We start from the raw sequence: 18,929 nt of genomic DNA, 5'->3' as shown, positions 1-18,929 counted from the left end.
TAAGAAATACAGCACATGGTAATCCTTCAACTTCCGTGCTAGAGACACAGGCACTAGGGCTTTATCTCAGTTGCAGTAACTTGAAGTTGAATACTCTCAGATCTCCAGCAGAAGCGTAAACTATATGGAAAGAAGGTGTGTGCATATAAGAGTTTTCTGTGGCTCTGAAATAGCTGAGCATTTCCGAAGAAGCATCTAAAATCAGTAGATTGCAACTACTAAAGGCTTTCCATCTGTAGCTCTCTCGGGAGTTTATCTATAAATAGTGAGGAGCCCTTTTGGGTCTAGACTCTGCCACCAAATAGGAAGTTGCAAGCCTCTTCTTCCATCGCCCCCATTACATCTCCCCGAAATGTAGACAGAAGAGTTAGCCCGCTGCTGTGGGTTTTGATGGTGGTGTTGATTTGTGAGCTTTAGCAAGGGACCTTAAGGTAGAGAAAAGAGTTTGCTTGACTTACTGTGCTGCATTCCAGTAGAACATGCATCAGGCTTCAGTGGGAAGAGTGATGCCTCCACTTGCTCCAGAAGGGTTTCCTCCGGGGTAGGAGAGTTTGCCAACAGCTCCTTTTCCATTTCTGTAGCTAAGGATGGTCTGTACCTATCACTTTAAAATCACATTTTCCTCCCTGCCAAAGACATGTTCTGCATGCAACTTGGAAATGTTAATAGAATATAAATGCCAGACAGGAGGCGAGAAATGACCTTCCTGCCAGTTTCCAGTGGGTAGCTATTAAAGGCTCTGTGGCAAGTCTGAAAAGAGTTAAGGGATAATATATGTATTTCTACCACAACTTCCCCAGTTTGGTAAACTAAGCTGCAGTGTCTACGGCTGGTGGTTGCCATGCTGTCTGTGAGTGTGACCGTGCAAACTAACTGAAGCGTTGTGAACCAGAATGTCACACGTATTGACCTTTTCTCCCCTTCCACTCCTTGCCCTCTGCCTGGCAAAATTCTTCATAAAGGCTTTTTAGTTGCATCCTGCTTAAGTACTCATAGGCTGTTTATGTACTATCTCAGGAATAGGTCTCAAAGTTTGGGGATTTTTTTTTTTGGCACATGCAAAACACCACATGCAACAACCACATGCAGAAGTCTTTGAAACTCAAATTGGAAGATCTGGATTGCAGAAGCTATGCTTTGAAGCATGCTTACAAAGGGTCCTATCAAAGAAGGTATTTCTTCTTTTAATTAAGAAGGCACTTTCATTCTCAATCCTATTCTCAGTGTTAGATAATTTTCCCAAACTTCTTTTTTTAATGTGCTTAGAGAGACAAACAGCTGTTTTTGTTATCAGTGTATGGTCCTGTTCTGCTATTCAGATTTTTTAAGCGATGCTTCGTGTGTATGTATATGTTGCCGAGTGCAGGTTTTTTGAGAAAGATGGAAAATGCATGTGCTGGAGGGGAACCTGTGAATTTTGTTGTTTCAGCCAGCCACCTTCACTGGCAAATGAAGAGCATACACTTAGTGAAGGCTGTAACTTACTGTTTGGATGGTGCATGCTGGATCCCCATAACGGCACAGGGATTGAGATGCATATGCTTCAACGATTTCCCAGCTCTCTTTAACATGGATCTGTGTTTTATGGGCAGGCACGCATACAGGCTGCCTGTGACTTCTCAAACATCCAATACGCAGAGTGTCTTCGAGATCTGGCTAAATCCATCCTCTCCCTGTGTTCCACCTGTGAATTTCTCCTATGTTATTTATGGCACTGGCCCGCTTCCAGTAAGTTGTGTGTGCTTTGTAGGGTGCAGTGCAGTAACAATGCCCAGCCTCGAAGTACAAATAGGATCTCTGCAGTCTAGCACATGCATTCAGTCTAGCATTTGCTTAAGATGGGAATTTTTGGAGGCAGAACATAGCTAAAAAGGCATGATGAGCTGTTGTTTCTTTTTTTTTTTTTTTGGGGGGGGGGAGGGATGGGAAGGTAACAGGAGGGGAGTTGCAGAAGGGGAGAGGAACTGTCTTGTTACAACAGTGTTTGGTTTATGGTGGTTTGCAAAGATGGCCAAGTGGAAATTTGGTATCAAATTTTGGGTAGCGTTGGAAGATTGAACACGTAAAACTTGAAACAAAAACAAGTACCCAAAGAACCTGCCACACTGAAAATGACTGACACTTCGCGTGTGTGAAAAGGCCATCGATTATTGTCTTGCACAACAGGAATGTCTCTTTGGTCTTCTCCTGAGGAGCTTTTATTTCAGTGCTCTTAAATATGAAGAAGCAGGATGCATACAGGCATCCATAAGGAATGCATTTCAAATGCATTCCTTATATGTGGGGAATGATTTAACCACTGTCACCGTGCTAGTAAAATATAAGCTTCAGCAAATACAAGTGCCCTAATTCTTGAGCGGGGATAACTAACACAAAGGACTAATTTCTGCTTCTGGTAATTGATAACTGTAGCTGTAGGAGACAAGTGAGATGTGATACCTGTTCTGGTTTTCTTTGCGGTTAAAAAATATTCCTTATGTTTTCACTAATACATTTTGTAAATAAAGGTGGGGAAACGGATGGAGAGAAATGTTTTTGGTCTCTCCTGTCAGCAGATATGTCCAGAGTAAATGTTGGGTACCCTGCTGGGACCTCCATGTTAAAAAAAGAAAGAAAGAAAAGGTCAGGACTTTTCAACAGCAGTGTATAGCAGAAGGAGTCTGTTTCTCTGTGTCTTTGATAAGAATTGGAGGAACAAAGTAATTTTAATAGTACCAGGCAGAAACTTTTGTCTGTCTCACTGTTGCTGAGTAGATTGGCCATCTTTGTAAAGATTTTACATAAACCATTATTTAATTCACATGATACATAAATAGGATGCTCAAAAAAAAAAACCACCATGGATATCTTCAGCTGTAAGTGACCCTAAAGGAGCTCTTGTGTCACAGTACCACTGTGAGCCCTTGGAGCTGTAAGGAGATGCCATGATTTCAGATGTGTTGAGCACTGCTTGCAGCCTTGGACAGTATCCCCCTTCAGTTATCATTAAAGAACAGCAAAGGAAGTTAACACAAAAACACTAATGCTGAGATCTGATTAGAATCAAGCAAAGCAAGGAAGTGCAGAGTTAAGATTTATATGCTGACCTTAATTAGCTCCATTGTTCTTGAGAACCAAAGCGTACACAATGAGGAACATTATACTTGCATCTCCACAGCTCTTCGGTACCTAAACATAAGAACCACTTCCGTGAGCTTTTCAGCCCCAGATTTTGTGTGTGTGCGTGTCCTTTAATTAATACCTAAATCTGAGCTTGCACCTTGTAAGGTTGTGGGTTTTTACGGTTTGGTTTTCTGCAGGCAAAGTGGGGACGCTCTGCCCTCAGTGGTCACTTCAGGTTTTGGGTATGAATCGTGCCGAGGGGAAGGTGGTCCGACATTGCTGGGTACTAACACCCTCCTCACAGGCAATAACATAAATCTCCGTGTAACAGAGTGTATTCAGCATAGCTTAGTGCTGCTTTGTTACCCGTGTCACAGCTCAAATGAGCACAAGCCAGTTGACAGATTAGACGCTAGTCGCAGAGCACATGGCTGCGGTGACCTTGATCTTTCAGCGTATGTACCCTTTCAGGAACATCACCTCCTCTAAAGGTTTAGTATTCCTGGGGATGTTACTTCCCCTTCTCACCTTGGAAGAGCCACAAAATAAATACAAGCTTTAACTTTGCAAGCACTAGAAAATCCAGGTGATCTTTGCAGCCAGTTGAGGGGCTGTTAGTCCTTTGCCATGAGCCTGACATTGTAGCGTGTCTTGTGGATATGTTGGCTCTCAAGGTTAACAAGCAGCGTGTCCGGATGGCATTCTGGTTTGTCTTCTAGGTCTGTACTTCACTGTGGGCAATTCTGTGTAGAAAATGCTGGTTGCTGAGAAAGTTTGCTGGGAAAGTTTGTCTGTTAGGGAAATCTTTGCTTAGCCTGTTGTGCGTGCATGTCAGAAATGCTTGCCTTGCTGCCCTAATGAGCGCGTGTTGAATGTTGTCTGAAGAGACTCCTGGGCCACGTACCAAAGAGAAGGAGGAAAAAGTCTATCTCAAACTGCATTTGTGGTTGCTGTCGTTCCACCTTTAATGTGTCTTCCAGCTTTACCTTTTCTCCCCCCAGTATCTAACCTGCTCGACCTGTTCTAGTTCAGCATGCTGCAACCAGCACACTGTAGTATGTGCCCCCTCTCGGGGTCAGCGGGTTTATTTTGCCTTTCTCTTGTCTCCCCTTTTAAAAATAAGCTCTTCATTCACTGGGGCCTTTCACTCATGTTTTTGAGCTGTGATGTTCACCTGCACGATGCACAGCTTCAGAAAAAAAAGAAAGAAAAAAAAAAAAAGGTCTATAAAGCAGTAGCACCATGGTGCAGCTGGTGAATACCACCCAGAGTACAAGCGCTGCTTTCTCTTTCTTGAGGGCATCAATAGGTGTGCTGACTTTGTCAGGCTGCTCCCTTAGCTGAAGTTTTCTGAACAGTCTCGGTGATTTTTAGTAATTCCTCAGCGCCAGCACTCCAGTGCATTGTGTGGAAAGATGTCGTCAAGCAGAGGAGGTGTGCAGCTTCTGTGTGGGCCCAGCATCCTGAACTCCCCATGTCCTGCTGCAGTTTCTGCTGCCTCCTGTAAAGTAGCAGAAGTCGTGCAGGGACTGCAGTTTCCAGCGACTCTGCTGGACTAAAGCAGAGCCGTGGAACGAGACGAGAAACCTTTTCCTGGTGCTGTGTGTGAGATCACCGCTGGTGAGGAAGGAGGACCACATGTTCAGGAACAGGAGAGGAAATGGCCTGAACACGTGAAGCCGGGCCTGCTAGGATGCCGTCTGCAGCGCTGGCAGGAGTTTGCACAACTTGTGTGTGCAGCGATAACCCTGGCTTCCTTGCCCCTCGAGTCACTTGGTGACTGCAGATATCAGGGTTATGTGGAGACCCTGCTTTAACGAAGATGTGCTTGTTATCTGGCACAGCTTCCTTGTTTGCAGGCCTGCGTGTGGGGGGGGAGGTACTGGGCTCCATCTGCGCAGCATCCCCAGAATGGCTGTGGCCCTGTGGCCGTCTGTTTTTTCCTCCTTGAGCTGTGTGACGCAGCAAGTTGTTCTCTGCTCTGTGCCATCGGGATTGCTCAACACTGGAGTGTGACAGGGCAGCAACTGCACGAGGGCTCTGCCTGGTTCTGGGAAGTAGCTGAGGCTAATGTTTGCTTGGTTGTTAAAAGGGTGCGGTGTCGGGGGAGGCAGGACGTACCTGGGACTTCTTCAGCCTTGCTTGCTGTTACGGATAAGACCTTCTGACATCCCTTCTCTATTTTTTTTTTTTTCTCTCTGATTTTTTTCCCTGATGCTAAAATTTAAAACAGCTTCAGTTGTCCTTACCATCTAGTCACACTTGTTTTACTGTGAACTTTAAAATCAATTCTGAATGTATTGATAAGCCTTTTATACCATGATAACTAAAGGAAGTGCCTGAAAACCACAAATTTCCAAAAAGATGAAAGAAAACAGCAGTTCAGAATGTCCCAGGCCAGGTTTTTCATACACTTTGAAAGCCTTTTTCCTGCTTAGTTTTACTGTTGTTAATAAACTTTTGTCTCCAAGCTTAAAGAAGCATGGGGGCCGCAGAGGGATCTTGTTTAATACTTATTAAAGAGTTTCTTACGGCTTAGAAGTCTCCATGCAGTATTTGGCAATGTTAATTTAGGTCTGCTCTGAATTTAATGCAGACTGCAGGCAGGCAGTTTGGTGAAGTGATACTGGGAAGCTCAGACTGTATTTCTCGCCTCTTTTGCCCTCCCTTCTGCAAGGTTTGATGCAGTCGGCAAATGAATACTTTCTTTTGCTGTCCTTTGGTAAGCTTTGCTTTGGAGGCATGTTTTGAATCACTTCCCTGTCACAGCATCATCAGGCAAATATTTGTCTCCCTTTTTTTCCTTTGAGGTGTTCTGACAGCACTTCTGGTAGAGAGAACAGGAGTGACTTTGAGCCAAGCTGGGAATGCAGTTGTATCAATCCCAGCCTGTTACAACTTGCTGATTCTGCGTCGCAAGTAGTTGCTTAAATATCTGTGAATACAGCATAATTATTCAGAAATGGTACCTCCCCCCCACTTTTTGGATTTGTAGATCAGTATCTTTCCTCTCAGTCACGCTTGCAACTTGCCTTTATTCGGCAGCAAAGGAAAAATTTTATTCCAGGATAAAAATACAAAATACTTTGTGTGCATGTACGTGTATCATATGTCTTTAGGTGTCACATACTGGCAGCTGTATGGCACTGGTTAACTTTGCAGGCCAGCCTGGTAGTGCTGGAAGAGGTTTCTAGTCTGTTGTTTGAACCCAGTCACAGGTGGCTTTTGCCACTCTGGTGCTCCCAGGTAGTCTGGGCGGATCTAAATAATTACGCTTGTGTCACCCAAATGATGCTGCCTGCCACCCTGCTGAAAGGCTGGTTTTGCTGTGCCTCATGTCGCAGGGAGATGGACAGGCCCAGCAGCCCGCACTGGGCTCGGAGGGACACTGGGGGCACGTCTGCATGGCAGCACGTGGCTGCAGACACACGGCCAAAGTGAGTCAGTGCTTCCCCACCTGGTCCTCCCGGGACCTGTCTGCCCTGCCCGGGCTTTTCAGTGGAATCGTCTGCATTGCCATGGCGCTCAGCAGCTGAGCCCTGGAGATTGTGGGCTGTTCCCTTTGCCACAGGTTAGCATCCGTCACTGGCTAAGACTAGGCTGTTTGGTGGGGCTTGAAATCTGTTTTGAGATTGGTGTAAGAAAGCGTTTCCCAAGTAGTTGAGTTTTTTGTGTTGTCACGCCTCTCAATTTGCTGTGAAGTGTGCTTGTGTGGCTTAGGGCTTTTGGGATCATTTTTGTAATTTTGAGGATAAAAGTAGCAAAGGAGCCAAGGAGAAGAAAAACAGAAACTCATCCAAGTACAGATCAGGTTTGATTTGCAAAATTACCTGCATCTTTCTGGTTCCTGTGATTACAACTGGCAAGGGCTGAGTGAATTGCTCTCTTAAGTGGCTGCTGTTTGTAATTAGCACTGGAAATACATTGTCGATACAGATTCTGTACATGTTTTAACGAACAAACAACTGACTAAACTCTTTAACCCAAGGGTATAATGTTACTGTACTTTTGACTTAAGTTCCAGTCATATTCACGAGACACTAAGGAGAGGGTTAGCAGAAGTGTATTAAGTGATTGCTCCAAAAAATGCTGCTGCTTCACTTTCTGTTTGTTTAAGATTCATTTCCCATGCATGTCAAATAGCAGAAGCTTTGAAGCATAGTCCCTTGTGTTTTGCTACATTTCTGGACCATTTGGGCTGAAGTAAGATTTGTTAAGCAGAACAAAGCAACAGTGACAAAGCTGAGATGACACAGAAATTTCTCAGAGGAGACATTAGCAGTGTAATTTTGAAGGCTGCCTTCTCTCGCTCTCTGAGACTTTTTTCATTTTGTGGGGTCCAAATAACATCATGGTCCAATTTGCATCCTGTGTGCACACATCCTGCGCTCTTGTTGGTCCTGATATGGTGACACAAAGTTGAAACTTAGATAAAGCAAATGTTTGTTTGTTTGTTTGTTTGTTTTTAAACAGAAAGTTGCTCACATATTTAATGTTAGGTATGTTCTTTACTGCAGATTACTGAAAATATATATTTTTTGATTCTTCAGAAATTTTACTGTTATTTGAAAGTAGTAATGTAAGTGAAAAATCTCAGGGTAGAAAACAGTGGAAGAAGTAAAGCAATTGTATCAACCAAATCATGCGTAGGGAATCTGACCAGCTCAGTCCTTCCCAGACTAGCCTGGTGAACTTGAGGAACTCTACTTTGGGAAAAAAATAATACAGTAGTATATTTTCAATAAGGTAAAGCCTAAAAAGCATTATTTTTTATTTTCATTCTGTGAGTGTCTTCAGATAAGTATCAGATGTGTGAGAATCATCCCCTAGATTTTGATACCAGACTGCTCAGAAATCACAAGGGAGATGAGGAACAGCAATATGCAATTCAGTAGAGTATAGGGTACATCTAGTGGTAAAGTGGAGAAACTTAGAATAATATGTGGGATATGAAGCCAGAACCTGAACTTGATACTGTCAGATGATCTCTCTGGACTGATAATGCCCAGATTCATTGGCCTCCCCACTGTGTTTTCACAGAAGTGGAGATGTGAGGGAGGAGGAGGGTGTTTGTACATGCACTGGATCCTGTGCTCAAGAATTAATCTTGATTTAGATGCTGGGACTTTCCCAACCGGGCCCCAGTGAAATTGCTTGCTGCTCCCCCTCTGGACATGCTGCTCCTTCTAATCAGACCTACCTGGCATAAACCTCTTGACTGAAAGCCAGCAGTGCTTGTGCTGCCATGGTTATAAGGGAGAGGCTTTAACCCTGGACCCTGCTCAGAGGCTGTAGACCCACCCTTTTGTTCCACACCTTCCTTTTGCCTGGGCCTCTGGGGCAGGCATGCCCTTTTTCAGGGATGTGGAGCACATCGGCAGCCACAGAAACCTGGGGCGCACGGATGGTGCGGTTTTGCTCCCCAGAGACAGAGGTGAGGGATTCCCACACAAGCTGAGGCAGAGGGATGCTTCCTCCCCAAGAGCCAAAGTGGTGCTGCTCGGGTTATCTGCATGCAAAGCAGGAGCTCCTGGTTTTGTTCATAATTCAGCGGGACCCGGAGCTGGGAGCAGCTGTGTTGTGCAGTTGCCTCTTTCAGGATGCTTTGACTCCTGGTTCTAGCCTTGAGCCAGCCAGTCAAAACCTTCCCACGTTCTGGTTTTGGCACTAGAGATGTGGGCTGCCCTGTTTCGAGACCTCCAGAAAGCTTATATGATCAACATGCAAATCCCCTCTGCATTAAGAAAATGCAGCAACCCTTTTTGGAGACGCAGTAAAGATGGGGATGTGACCAATAGAAACTGCGTATCAGTTCAGTAGGGCACATGCTTCCCCCCCTCCCCGTGAGTCACCTCCCTTAGGCACTGATCCAACACGATCCAAGGAGAGAAAAAGGAGTAGGGCACTTGAGTTCTGCATTTGTTTGTTTTCACAAAAGTCTCTTCTTCAGTGAAAAGCAGTGAAGTATTCGCTTGCCACTGTTCTGGTCCAGTGTTCACCCTTCTGAAATCACGCTCTGCACTGTGCTGTTGGGACAAAGACTTACTGCCCATTTGTTTTTGGCTTTGTTTGTTTTGCTTTTTTTTTTTTTTTTTTTTTTTAGAAAAAAAAGAGCAGAAGTGAGGGGAATTCTTGTGCACTATCATCTTGGTCATTCTGTTCACGTGATGCTTGGGGGAAGAGGAAAGCTGTGGCACAAGAGGGGAAGCGGAAGGTGATTCTCCCAGGGAGGATGGAATTTTTCAGCTGCAGTGAAGCAGTTGAAAAATGTGGTTTTGTTGTGAGGGCCGACTGGCACACAGTCATAGCTCAGCTGGATCCTCTTGGCTCACCTGTGAAATTCTTTTTGTGAGGGGGAGGAAAGAGATTATGAGGAGAGCATTTTCACGTACAGCTGTGCTGTGAAAAGCAGAGCATGTAGTAAGTTATCTGCATTTTTTGCATAGCAATTCTTAAACGTTAAGAGTTCAGATCAGAGGTGGATCAGACCTTGTTTGGAAAATACTTAATTTCCTCTTGCCGTTTCAGGGCTATTCTTTGCAAATTCTTCTGGCTCTGTGTCTGGACTCATTCTAAATAGAGATCTATCACTTGCTTGGAGAGTTTAATCAAAGCCAACTAGCACATAGCGCTCAGAATCCTCACTGGTATTAAGCACAGATTTTTGTCTCCTTCATTTCATCTTGTGAATCATGGTTGCATTTTAGTGTTGCACGCCACAGAACTTGTCCAAGTGTGTGTGACCTACCTGCGTGCTGGGGGGACTGATAACCACTGCATGCAGTGCAGTTTTCAGGACTCTGCGCCATCCTGAGCTTGTCTGCTGCTCGTGGGCTGCCCTGTAGGATGGCTCACAGCTACATTTCATTGATGTAAATTAGAAAAAAAGCAAAGTTCCCTCAGCTCTCCTGAGCCGAGGTAGTGGTCACTTCAGAGATGCTGGCAAGTGTTACTGTAAGCTGGTTCTGTGGCTGAACATGAGCATTTCCGTGCATGTCCTTATTTTGCCCTTCTTTTTTTTCCTCACTTAAAGTGTTGAATGTTTATCTTTATTTTTTAGAATTTATGAATGTCATATCATTTTTCTTTGTCACTGTAGATTCTGAAAGCCAGGCTGACTTATGAGCCGGACTTTTGCGTTTGAAGTATGCCAGTGTTGTCAGGCCAAAATATGTTGTTATAGTCACAATGGGAAAATAACTTCTAAGCACAGCTTTGTTCCTGTTCTTCTGGTGTCTTGGCAGGCTAAACAGTGAGGTCGAGCATTTTCAGTGTTACATGTAAGATCTAATCAAGGCAAACTCTTCTAAAGGAGAATAAGGCAACACTTCCCCCCCTCCCCCCCCTTAATTAGGAAACTTTTAAAGTAAAAGGAGCCTTGGTGAAGGGAACATCTAACTTTAAAAGAAAGTCTGTGGATGTGACTTGGCATCTTCTGCAGTTCAACCTAAGTTGGGTGATAAATGTTTTCTTGAGGCAGAATGACATCCATGTTGCAAGGTAAAAGAGGGAGATGAAGATTGTGTCTATCCTTTGTACTGCTCAGCTTTATCTTCACGCTTATCTTGGGTTGTAGCTCTAGTAATCTTTTTCCTCTCCACCCTTGACTCGATGTAGTGAAACTTGCTTAACCTGTCAAAGGAATAAACCTGCTTGCTGTAATGAAGAGGACAGGTTGCAACTCTCCTTGAGAACTCTGGAACCTGTTGCTTTGGTTTCAGATTTTTCTTTTTCCTTAATGATTGGATGCAGGGAGCTATCACAGTGTCTGTGATATTTGACCTACACAGTAAAAGTCAAAGGTGCAGTCAGGGTGTCTTCCTGTTTATAGCTCAATAGCTCAGGCTGCTTCCTCTCAAATATGCAAAGCTGAAACATGAAGGGATTACCGTATTCCCTGCTGGGGGTATGGATTCTGCTCATGCTTTTCGGGCATGGCAAAAGCGTGCATGGGAATGCAGGCAGGAGAACTGCAGGCTGGGGACAGCTGGTGACTTCAGCGCCAGGTGTAGTAGCAAAGCCCTGTCGCTGCGGTGCTGCACCCACATTAACAAGCCCTGCCTTATTAGCATGCATTATATTGCAAACACAGGTGGACTGCTTCTGGGACTTGCAGGAGACGGTGTATTAGCATGGATTGTGTCAAGCCGGCCGGAGGTGCCAGGCTGGACTGGCACTCACCTGGAGGTCTCCACAGTTTCTCCTGTTGGTACACCCTGGATGTGCCATTGCACCCCTCTCACGTAGGAGCAGCTCTGTTGAAACAGGCAGAGTTAAGCAGATGGATGAACAGCAGGGAAAATAGCTCAGCCCTGAGGAAGCTGTTTTGCATGGGTAGCTACTAAACAGAAGTTCTGTATACTTGATACCAACAGAAAGAGACTTGGAAAGAAAATAGAAACAAAAAGTCCCACGCTTTAGGTATAGCAGTTTGTTGTTGTTGTTTGTTTTCTAAGTGAATGTGATTTAGCTCGACTGCTTTCACTCTCTACCTCTGTGAAAAGTTACTGGCCAAGTAATACTAGCTAGGTGTCAGCCAGGCTGCCAGAAGGGTGAGCGTGCAGGCTGTCTGTCTGTTTGGCTGGCTGGCTCTGTCTGGGGGGACAGGCACATGCAAAAAGGAGATCTCATCAAAACTAGAAAGCACTCTTTACCAAAAAAAATAAAATTAAAAAAAAAAGGGCCAACAGACCACCTTCTGCATTTTGCTGTGCCTCTGGAATTGGATCCTTTGTTTTTGGCTGGTCGTTCCCAGTTTCTTTCCAGGTTTATCTGTAACCACTGCAGGCAGCTCTTGCTACCCAGCCGGCTGCACACATCTGCACACAGATGCTCTCTTCTTCTGGAGCCTCCCACACTGTGACCAACACATGTCACCAGCATCCATCCCCTGGTTATGTGACTGGTGAGGGTTACCAGGGGGCTCAGTCTGGTCCACCAAAAGGCTGGGAGCTGAAAGCTGTCAGCATCTTACCAGCCATGTTAATCTTGCAGTGGTTCTGATACATCCGGAGCTTTTGAATGCTGGCTGTTCCTACATAACACCCTCAGAAGCCCGGGTGTAGTTTGAGACAGTAATTTAGTTGGCTTTATCTAAACGTTCACAGATTGTGAAAGGAAACAAATAAAAAGCATTGTGCTGGGAGACAGTCATCCCAGCAGCTTCTGCCCGTGGGTCAGTTTGGTCCAGTGTGCTATCTTGCAGCATCATGCCCTTGGCATTCAAAACTAAAATTGATTTTATGTCATAACACCCAAGCAGTTATGAGGACATATGAGACTCGTTTAGATTACAACATTCTCTCATGTTTGAACATGATAGCGTGCAGTCAAGTGAAATGGCACCGTCCTGAGCTGAGTTGGTGGTGTGACTTCTGAAGGAGCGTGCCCAAATGCCATTAACATTGTCTCCCTTGTGCTGCTTTGAAGTCAGTCACACAGACAAAGGACACCTCTCTCCTACACTCCTATTTCTAACTATTAGAAGTGAGAATTTCCATTGCATATAGGAAGGTAGGAGCCTCAGTTAGATTATTTTTGAAAGCACTTGAGTACAGAAAATTTAAGGCCCAAGGCCCTACATCTGTTTTTTAAAAAAGCACTAGTTAAGCTTTGAGTACTCTGAAGAAGAAACGCGGGAGTAATACCTGTCATCTAACCAGGTGAGAGTATCTTCCTTGGGCTGCAAACACAGCGGACTGTGGGGCAAGTGGGTCAGGTGTGCAGATATTCGTGAGATTCCTTCCTGAGCCACTTCCTTGGGTTTATACACAGCATCAGAGAACCAAAGAAATGCACTAGATGTCTCTCGGTCAGTCTACTGGGGTTTAGAGACCCATCCTGCAGTGACGGTACTTGTAACCTGGGGCAAGGATGGATGGGCTCTGTGGAATCTTTTTTCCCTTTTTCAGTGCCTCTGTGACAAGAAATAGTCATGGTCCTTGGGGACAGGGGCTTGTGAACACATTTTGGCAATACTGAATTTCTCAAGCCATACCTGCTGCAGCTAAACAGTATTAGCAGATACATCCTGACTTCACATTTGCAGCTGAAATCTGATTTTGGGGTGCACCAGTATTCTGTGTTAAGGCTGAGAAGGAAATAGGAGTGCATGTAAGTGTCGTTCTGACACTGGGGCATACCGATGCAATTTGGGGTACGGTCTGAAGCAGCAAAAAGGAGAGCCAGCTGAAGACAGGGCATTTCTTTTGCATTGAGAAAAGTAGGTGCTGAACTGCAGGCTCTTACTTGCTTGACCACCACCAGACTGCGGCCAGATGTGTGGATCACCGCGTGGCTTTGGGCAGAAGCAGAGCCTCACGGGTGATGGGGGAGAGATGCGGTGCTCCTGGGGCCAGGCGGTATCGGGGTGAGAGCCGTCCTGTGGGCTGGGGCATGGGGACAGATGCTGGGCACTATGCCCACCACCCCGCACGCTCAGGGGCTCAGTAAAGAGCCCATGCTGGATCGTGCCCCAGCTGCCTTTCAGAAGCACGATGCAGTTTGTGGGATCTCTGCCGCGATCCTTTAAAGGCAAACCTTGGAGGAGTGTTGGCACTAAAATTTACGCGGACTTCCCGTCCCAATTATTTGCCCGCTGACAGTGTCGTCTTCCCCCTCCTGCTCAGGCACATGAAGATTCATGAGAAGGATCCAAACAGCACAGCGAGCACAACTCCCCCGTCTCCGCTGAAGCGCAGGCGATTGTCTTCGAAACGGAAACTTAGTCAAGATGCTGAGATGGACAGAGAGGAGAGGACGCCTGCAAAAAAGGTTCTTTACCAGGCATGCAGCAAAAGGCTTTCCTGGCTGCCTCCTAAACTTCCAGCTGCTGTGTTCATGCAGTCGGCATGGGAATAGTTAAATTTGGTCTTTGTTACAGCCCTGTACATTTTAAGATACCATGTTTTTCCTTTGTTGTCAGCACTGTTGTCTGAAATCAACAATGAATTTCTAATTTCAGAGACTGAAATAATTCCTTTTTTTTTTTTTCTATGCTGTTTATAAATTTCTGGTTTGCTTATGATTTGTATTAGCTGATGTTGGATGAGAAGAGGATGAACTATTCTTCTGCTACCATAGATTTTCCCCTATTTTTTCCCTTGTTTAATTATTAGTATTATTGCAGGATAGTGATTGGAACTTTAAAAAAGAAACAGTGTTTACTTCAAAAGCTGAAAAAACTTAAGTGCATTTTTGTTTTGGTCTGGAGAAAAAAAATGTATAGCGTGTTTCCCTTCTGCAGTAGCATAATCCTGCATTATTTGAGTTGCAAGAGCAACCAGAAAATATTTATTTGAAGGCTAGACATTTCCATTAGAGTTTTGTTTATGAAATATTTTATTGCATTTCAGTCATTTATACAAAATGTATGGTGACTGCCAAACTTAACTCAACCCTTTCCACTTACAATCTCTAAATGGCGAACTAGTAGCAGCTCCATTTAGCTCAGTATCCCCTTGTTCCTGTGCAAGCTTTCTCCCTGTAATCAGAAGAGGGCTATAGAAAACATGCAGAAGTTCATTGCTTTTCCATGGACCACTTGAGTTAGCAGTTGGCAGTATTTCAGTGGCATAAATAATTTAGTCTGACAGCTCGCCTGGCTTTCTGAAGGGGGAGGAATGCTAGTTCAGTGGTATATAAACATAGGGGTTTATAAGTTGTTCCCATCACAGTTTCTCATTAGAACTGATATATCCGTGACTTAGCTGCACGCTTCATCTTTTGCTGAGCCTCCTTTTCTGTTGCGCGTATTCTCACATGTGCCTCTCACCCTCTTGCTGCTCCCGAAATGAGCCATTTCTGGTCACCTGCAGCAGAGTTGCAGGTGAAGCCCGCTGCTTTGTTTTTGAGAGGAGGACTTTGAATGGACTGCATATTGGGTTTGTTGCTTAAAATTCACTCTAGTGAGTTTTTTTTTCCTGTCTCTGAAGGTCGTCGAAGATGGTCAGTCAGGTGAAGGGGATAAGAAGGACGACGACGTTTATCACTGTCCAGTGTGTTTCAAAGATTTTTTTTGCAAGTATGCGCTAGAGTCCCACATGGAGACACATCCAGATAACTCGCTGAGGTAAGAAATGGGCCTGAGAGCATTTCTGGTCACCAGATGGTCTGAGAGAGCTTGCTGGGAAGGGGAGAGACCCAAGCGTCATTCAGACCTCTGCACTGTTAACTGTCCCCTGTTGTGATTTTGAGCTGTTTTTTAAACCCTTCTGCCTCATCTTATGTCACAAGGGTGCTGGAAGGCTTAATTTTTGGGGGGTAATTTTTTTTTTTTTTTAATACAGAAAATCTGCCAGTTAATAGCTGGGAATGTATTTAGAGGAAATTAAAGCACCCTTCCTCCCCTCCAAACTCATCACAGTTGTTATGTGAAACTGTAAAATGCCACCATCGCAAAATTTTAACAAGTTAAACTAAAGATGCTTAAAATAAAAGTGTTCAGGTAACAAACCTATGACATTTTTCTTCTTGAGGAAAAGAAGAAGACTGGATATAAAAGTTTTGTTGTTTGTCGTGGGAGTGAGTGAAGATAGATGAGTTTTTGGTTCCAAACGTTTTGTAAAATGTATTATGCTTTTCTGCCTGTTGAGGTTAGGGAATGTTTTGGATTTTGGCTTAAATCAGCATCTCTTAACAAGGAAAAATTAGTTATTAGTTGTCTGGGAAGGTGTTTCAGTTTAGTGTTTTCGTTCAAGTAATTGCTCCTGGGACTTCTGATACTTTTTTATTTCCTGTTTTTTACCATAGAAAAAAGTAGAGCCAGATACATGAAGATATAAAAGAGGTATTCCAAGTCTAGTTTAAACACGTAGAAAAGCTGCTATTTTATGAAACCAGATTATCCATTTGCAGAAGCTTGTCAGTGTTTTGGGCGTATTTTAGGACACTGGACTCTCCAGTGATCTTTCCAGAAGGTTGCAAAATTCAACATCTTGAAGTGTCAACATTCTTTCCTGAACACTTTGCCTTAGTACGATGGGATGGAGCAGACCTGAGGTTAACTTTTTTTTTTTTTTTTTTTTAATCAGAAAGCCTTGGTAAATAAGTGCAAAACCATTTTTTAAACAGGCATTGTATGTATTGTAATTAACAGGGAAGGGATTTTAAAAGCTGTTTCTTAAACTTAGTCCAGCAAATAGTAGATATTTAAATGAAGTTCACTGTTTCTGAAGTAAATCAAGTAAATTTTCATTGCAGGGCAAAACTAAAACAGTTGTTATTTAACCCCCACTGAAGAGTCAAGTGTATGGCAAAATTATCTCAGACACATTTTAGAGAAAATGGCTGTATTACTAGGCTTAACCTGATGTTAGCCTCACTTTAAAGCTTCCATGAAGATACAACCTCGTTGCTAGGCCATATGCCATGAAGCTGAGTGGAGAGGTGGGTTCTGGCTTTGTGTGTTGGATAAAAGATAACAGAAGAGATGCCCTTCTAGCCTGGCAGCTTTACAGTCTGCTGCTGCAAGGCAGAAAGACACCGGCTGTGCAAACAGTGCTGTTCGTCTTCATGCAACTCTTCTGCTGGGATTGGGAGACTTGCTTTTCGGGAACTTTCTCCTGACATGGATTTTGTTACCCCTAGCTGTGTTGAGCAACAAAGGCTAGAATGTGTCCCTAAATCAAAGCCACGACTGTCGGTGTTGATAGTCAGGCTCTGTGGGCAACAGTTAAGGGTGGTGCTGGGATGCTGATCTTTATGGGCTTGTCTAGATGCTGGTAATGTGTTTTTTTGTCAAATGTTTGGTTTAGCAATTTAAGACATTTCAGTGGAGATAGGACAAGACAAGGAAGCCAGGATTTCCCCTGATCAGCTAACGTACTCAGATGCAGCTTGCCCTGTCTATCTGGCTTAAAACACACCTTTTGTCCTGGTCTAGACAAGTCAAATGACACTGTCTGCTTGGCCCAACCTAGCAGAAAATCCTCTGGTAAGCAGTCAGGGCTGCTGTTAAGGTGACTCTTTCATCCCACAGAAGATGGGTTAAATCCTAGGCAGGCATGGGCTGCAATTCCCTGGTTCTGAGCTCTGCAAGACTGTAGGATTCAACAAAATACGCCAAATGTGGTGTGCCATTCTCAGCCCTGAGTTAGTGTGACTGAAATGATTCCTCTTGTGAGGCTTAGGGTTGTTTTTTTGAGTGAAAGAGATGAAGAAAACAAAAAACATGTTGCTAGAATAACAGAGCAGGAGGCATGTGTGTATGGGTGTGTTTGTGGCTGGGGAGCAAACTGCAAAGTGTTAGAAGGCATTCATCAAATCCTGGTGCTTCCTTATTGTAGAAGACAAGGAGGAAGAACTCTGCTTAAACAAATTTCAAACAAACAAAAAAGCATACCGCCTGTGTTATGAGCAAAGGGCAGAGAGCAGAACATGCCTGGTCTCCTTTTATTGCCAGTATTGTAAAATTAGAGTCACTTGATCAGGACTTCTGCGAGGCAGGTATCAGGTGTGCATCCCACAGCCAGATGCTCTGGGTCTGGCAGCTGGTTTGCGGCTACGGCCGTAGGTAGCCCAGCACAAACTGTTGTGTCACGGCCAAAAAATAAGCCGTGCTCTGTCAGCCTAGCCGTGCCTTTCCTGCTTGGACCACAGGGCAAACATCCTCTCTCCCCGAGCGGGGCATCCGTCTGTCCCTGTGGAGAAGCAGGAAAGGTAGGGCTGTCTGGCAGCCCCTGGGTGGGTGTGTGAGCAGCTAATTCACGGGGTGGGCCCGTACCCTTCCAGAGACCGTCAAATGAACAACCGGGAATCGCAGGGTTAGCTGTTCAAAGGCGGATGAAAAGACATCCCGCATTGTCCTCCCGAGGAGGGCTTTTTCATGTAAAGCCCCGAGCTGGGAGCACCTCATTGTTTACTCGCAGCAGAATAAACAATGCTTAATCCATCGATTGTGTCAGAGAGGCTCCCGCTTGGGAGAGTCTCTCTCGATTATGTAAAATCCCAAATCGGGCATCTTTGTCTCCTAATTACGGTAAGAAGTGCCCTGCTCCAGGGAGCGAGAATAGGGCCCTTTGTCCCACAGACAGCGGGCTGCAGCACTGCATATCCTGCGCGCATTACCCCCCGGCCAGCCTCTGTCCCTTTGAAGCCCTGGGACCCGCACCCCAATTAGTGACACCAACTGGTCCCGGCGAGGCTGCCTGCATCCCTGTTAGCCAGGGGGAGCCGCACAGCGGTGCTTTCTGAGCCTCCCTACCTGGATTATTTAAAGCCGACAGCCATTTCCCTGCAGCCGGGGCCTCAGGACACCGTCTATTTTGGTGAGTTTGTATCTGAGCGTCGATATAATTAGCAGGGCGCTGAAACGCCGGGCAGCCAGTAGGGAAAATGAGAAACCTCGCGGAGCGGGGTAACTTCTCTGGAAACTTTTGTGGCTGAGGGTTGCTGTCAAACATGGTAATGTGCTTGTAAAGGTCGCCTGACAGGCAGCGCTGAGCACCATCAGCAGCCCGAGCGAAGGAGACGTGAGGATTTCCTGGGGAGAAGCCTCTCGAGGCGCTATGTGAGGTTTCTCTTCTTTCCCTTGGCAAGTACAATGGAACAGGCTTAAAGTAAAACGTGTGGCTTTTAAAAAATTACATACACTGAAAAATTCCTCCGTTGGGTTTCTCTGTAACCAGAGCATACCCTTTTCATTTCCTCTCTCTCTCCTCCAGGAGGCTTCTTACAGTACTTTCTGTACCAGCAGCTGAGGTTTTTTTAATTTTCCTTCCTCTGCAGCAAGGAGACATTTACGCTGCTCCTTGTGGCCGTGCATCTTTCCGCGGAGAGGAGGAGGGAGGTGGTGATAACATGGCAGTTCCCACCTTTCACAGAGGCAT

At 44.9% G+C, this 18,929-nt stretch overlaps 1 protein-coding gene across 1 annotated transcript in view; it reads left to right on the top strand.

Annotated features, from left to right (window-relative positions):
* RREB1 (ras responsive element binding protein 1) overlaps window positions 1–18,929 on the top strand; it is a 66,577-nt gene that overhangs the window by 12,084 nt on the left and 35,564 nt on the right. The window contains exons 5-6 of the mRNA XM_032182690.1: window positions 13,731–13,875; window positions 15,036–15,172. Of these exons, the coding sequence (XP_032038581.1) occupies window positions 13,731–13,875; window positions 15,036–15,172 (282 nt within the window). The remainder of the gene's footprint in view (window positions 1–13,730; window positions 13,876–15,035; window positions 15,173–18,929) is intronic.

The sequence above is a fragment of the Aythya fuligula genome, chromosome 2 (genome assembly GCF_009819795.1).
Source record: "Aythya fuligula isolate bAytFul2 chromosome 2, bAytFul2.pri, whole genome shotgun sequence".
In the NCBI taxonomy this organism is placed as follows: domain Eukaryota; kingdom Metazoa; phylum Chordata; class Aves; order Anseriformes; family Anatidae; genus Aythya; species Aythya fuligula.
This window is presented reverse-complemented; position numbering and strand designations above follow the sequence as displayed.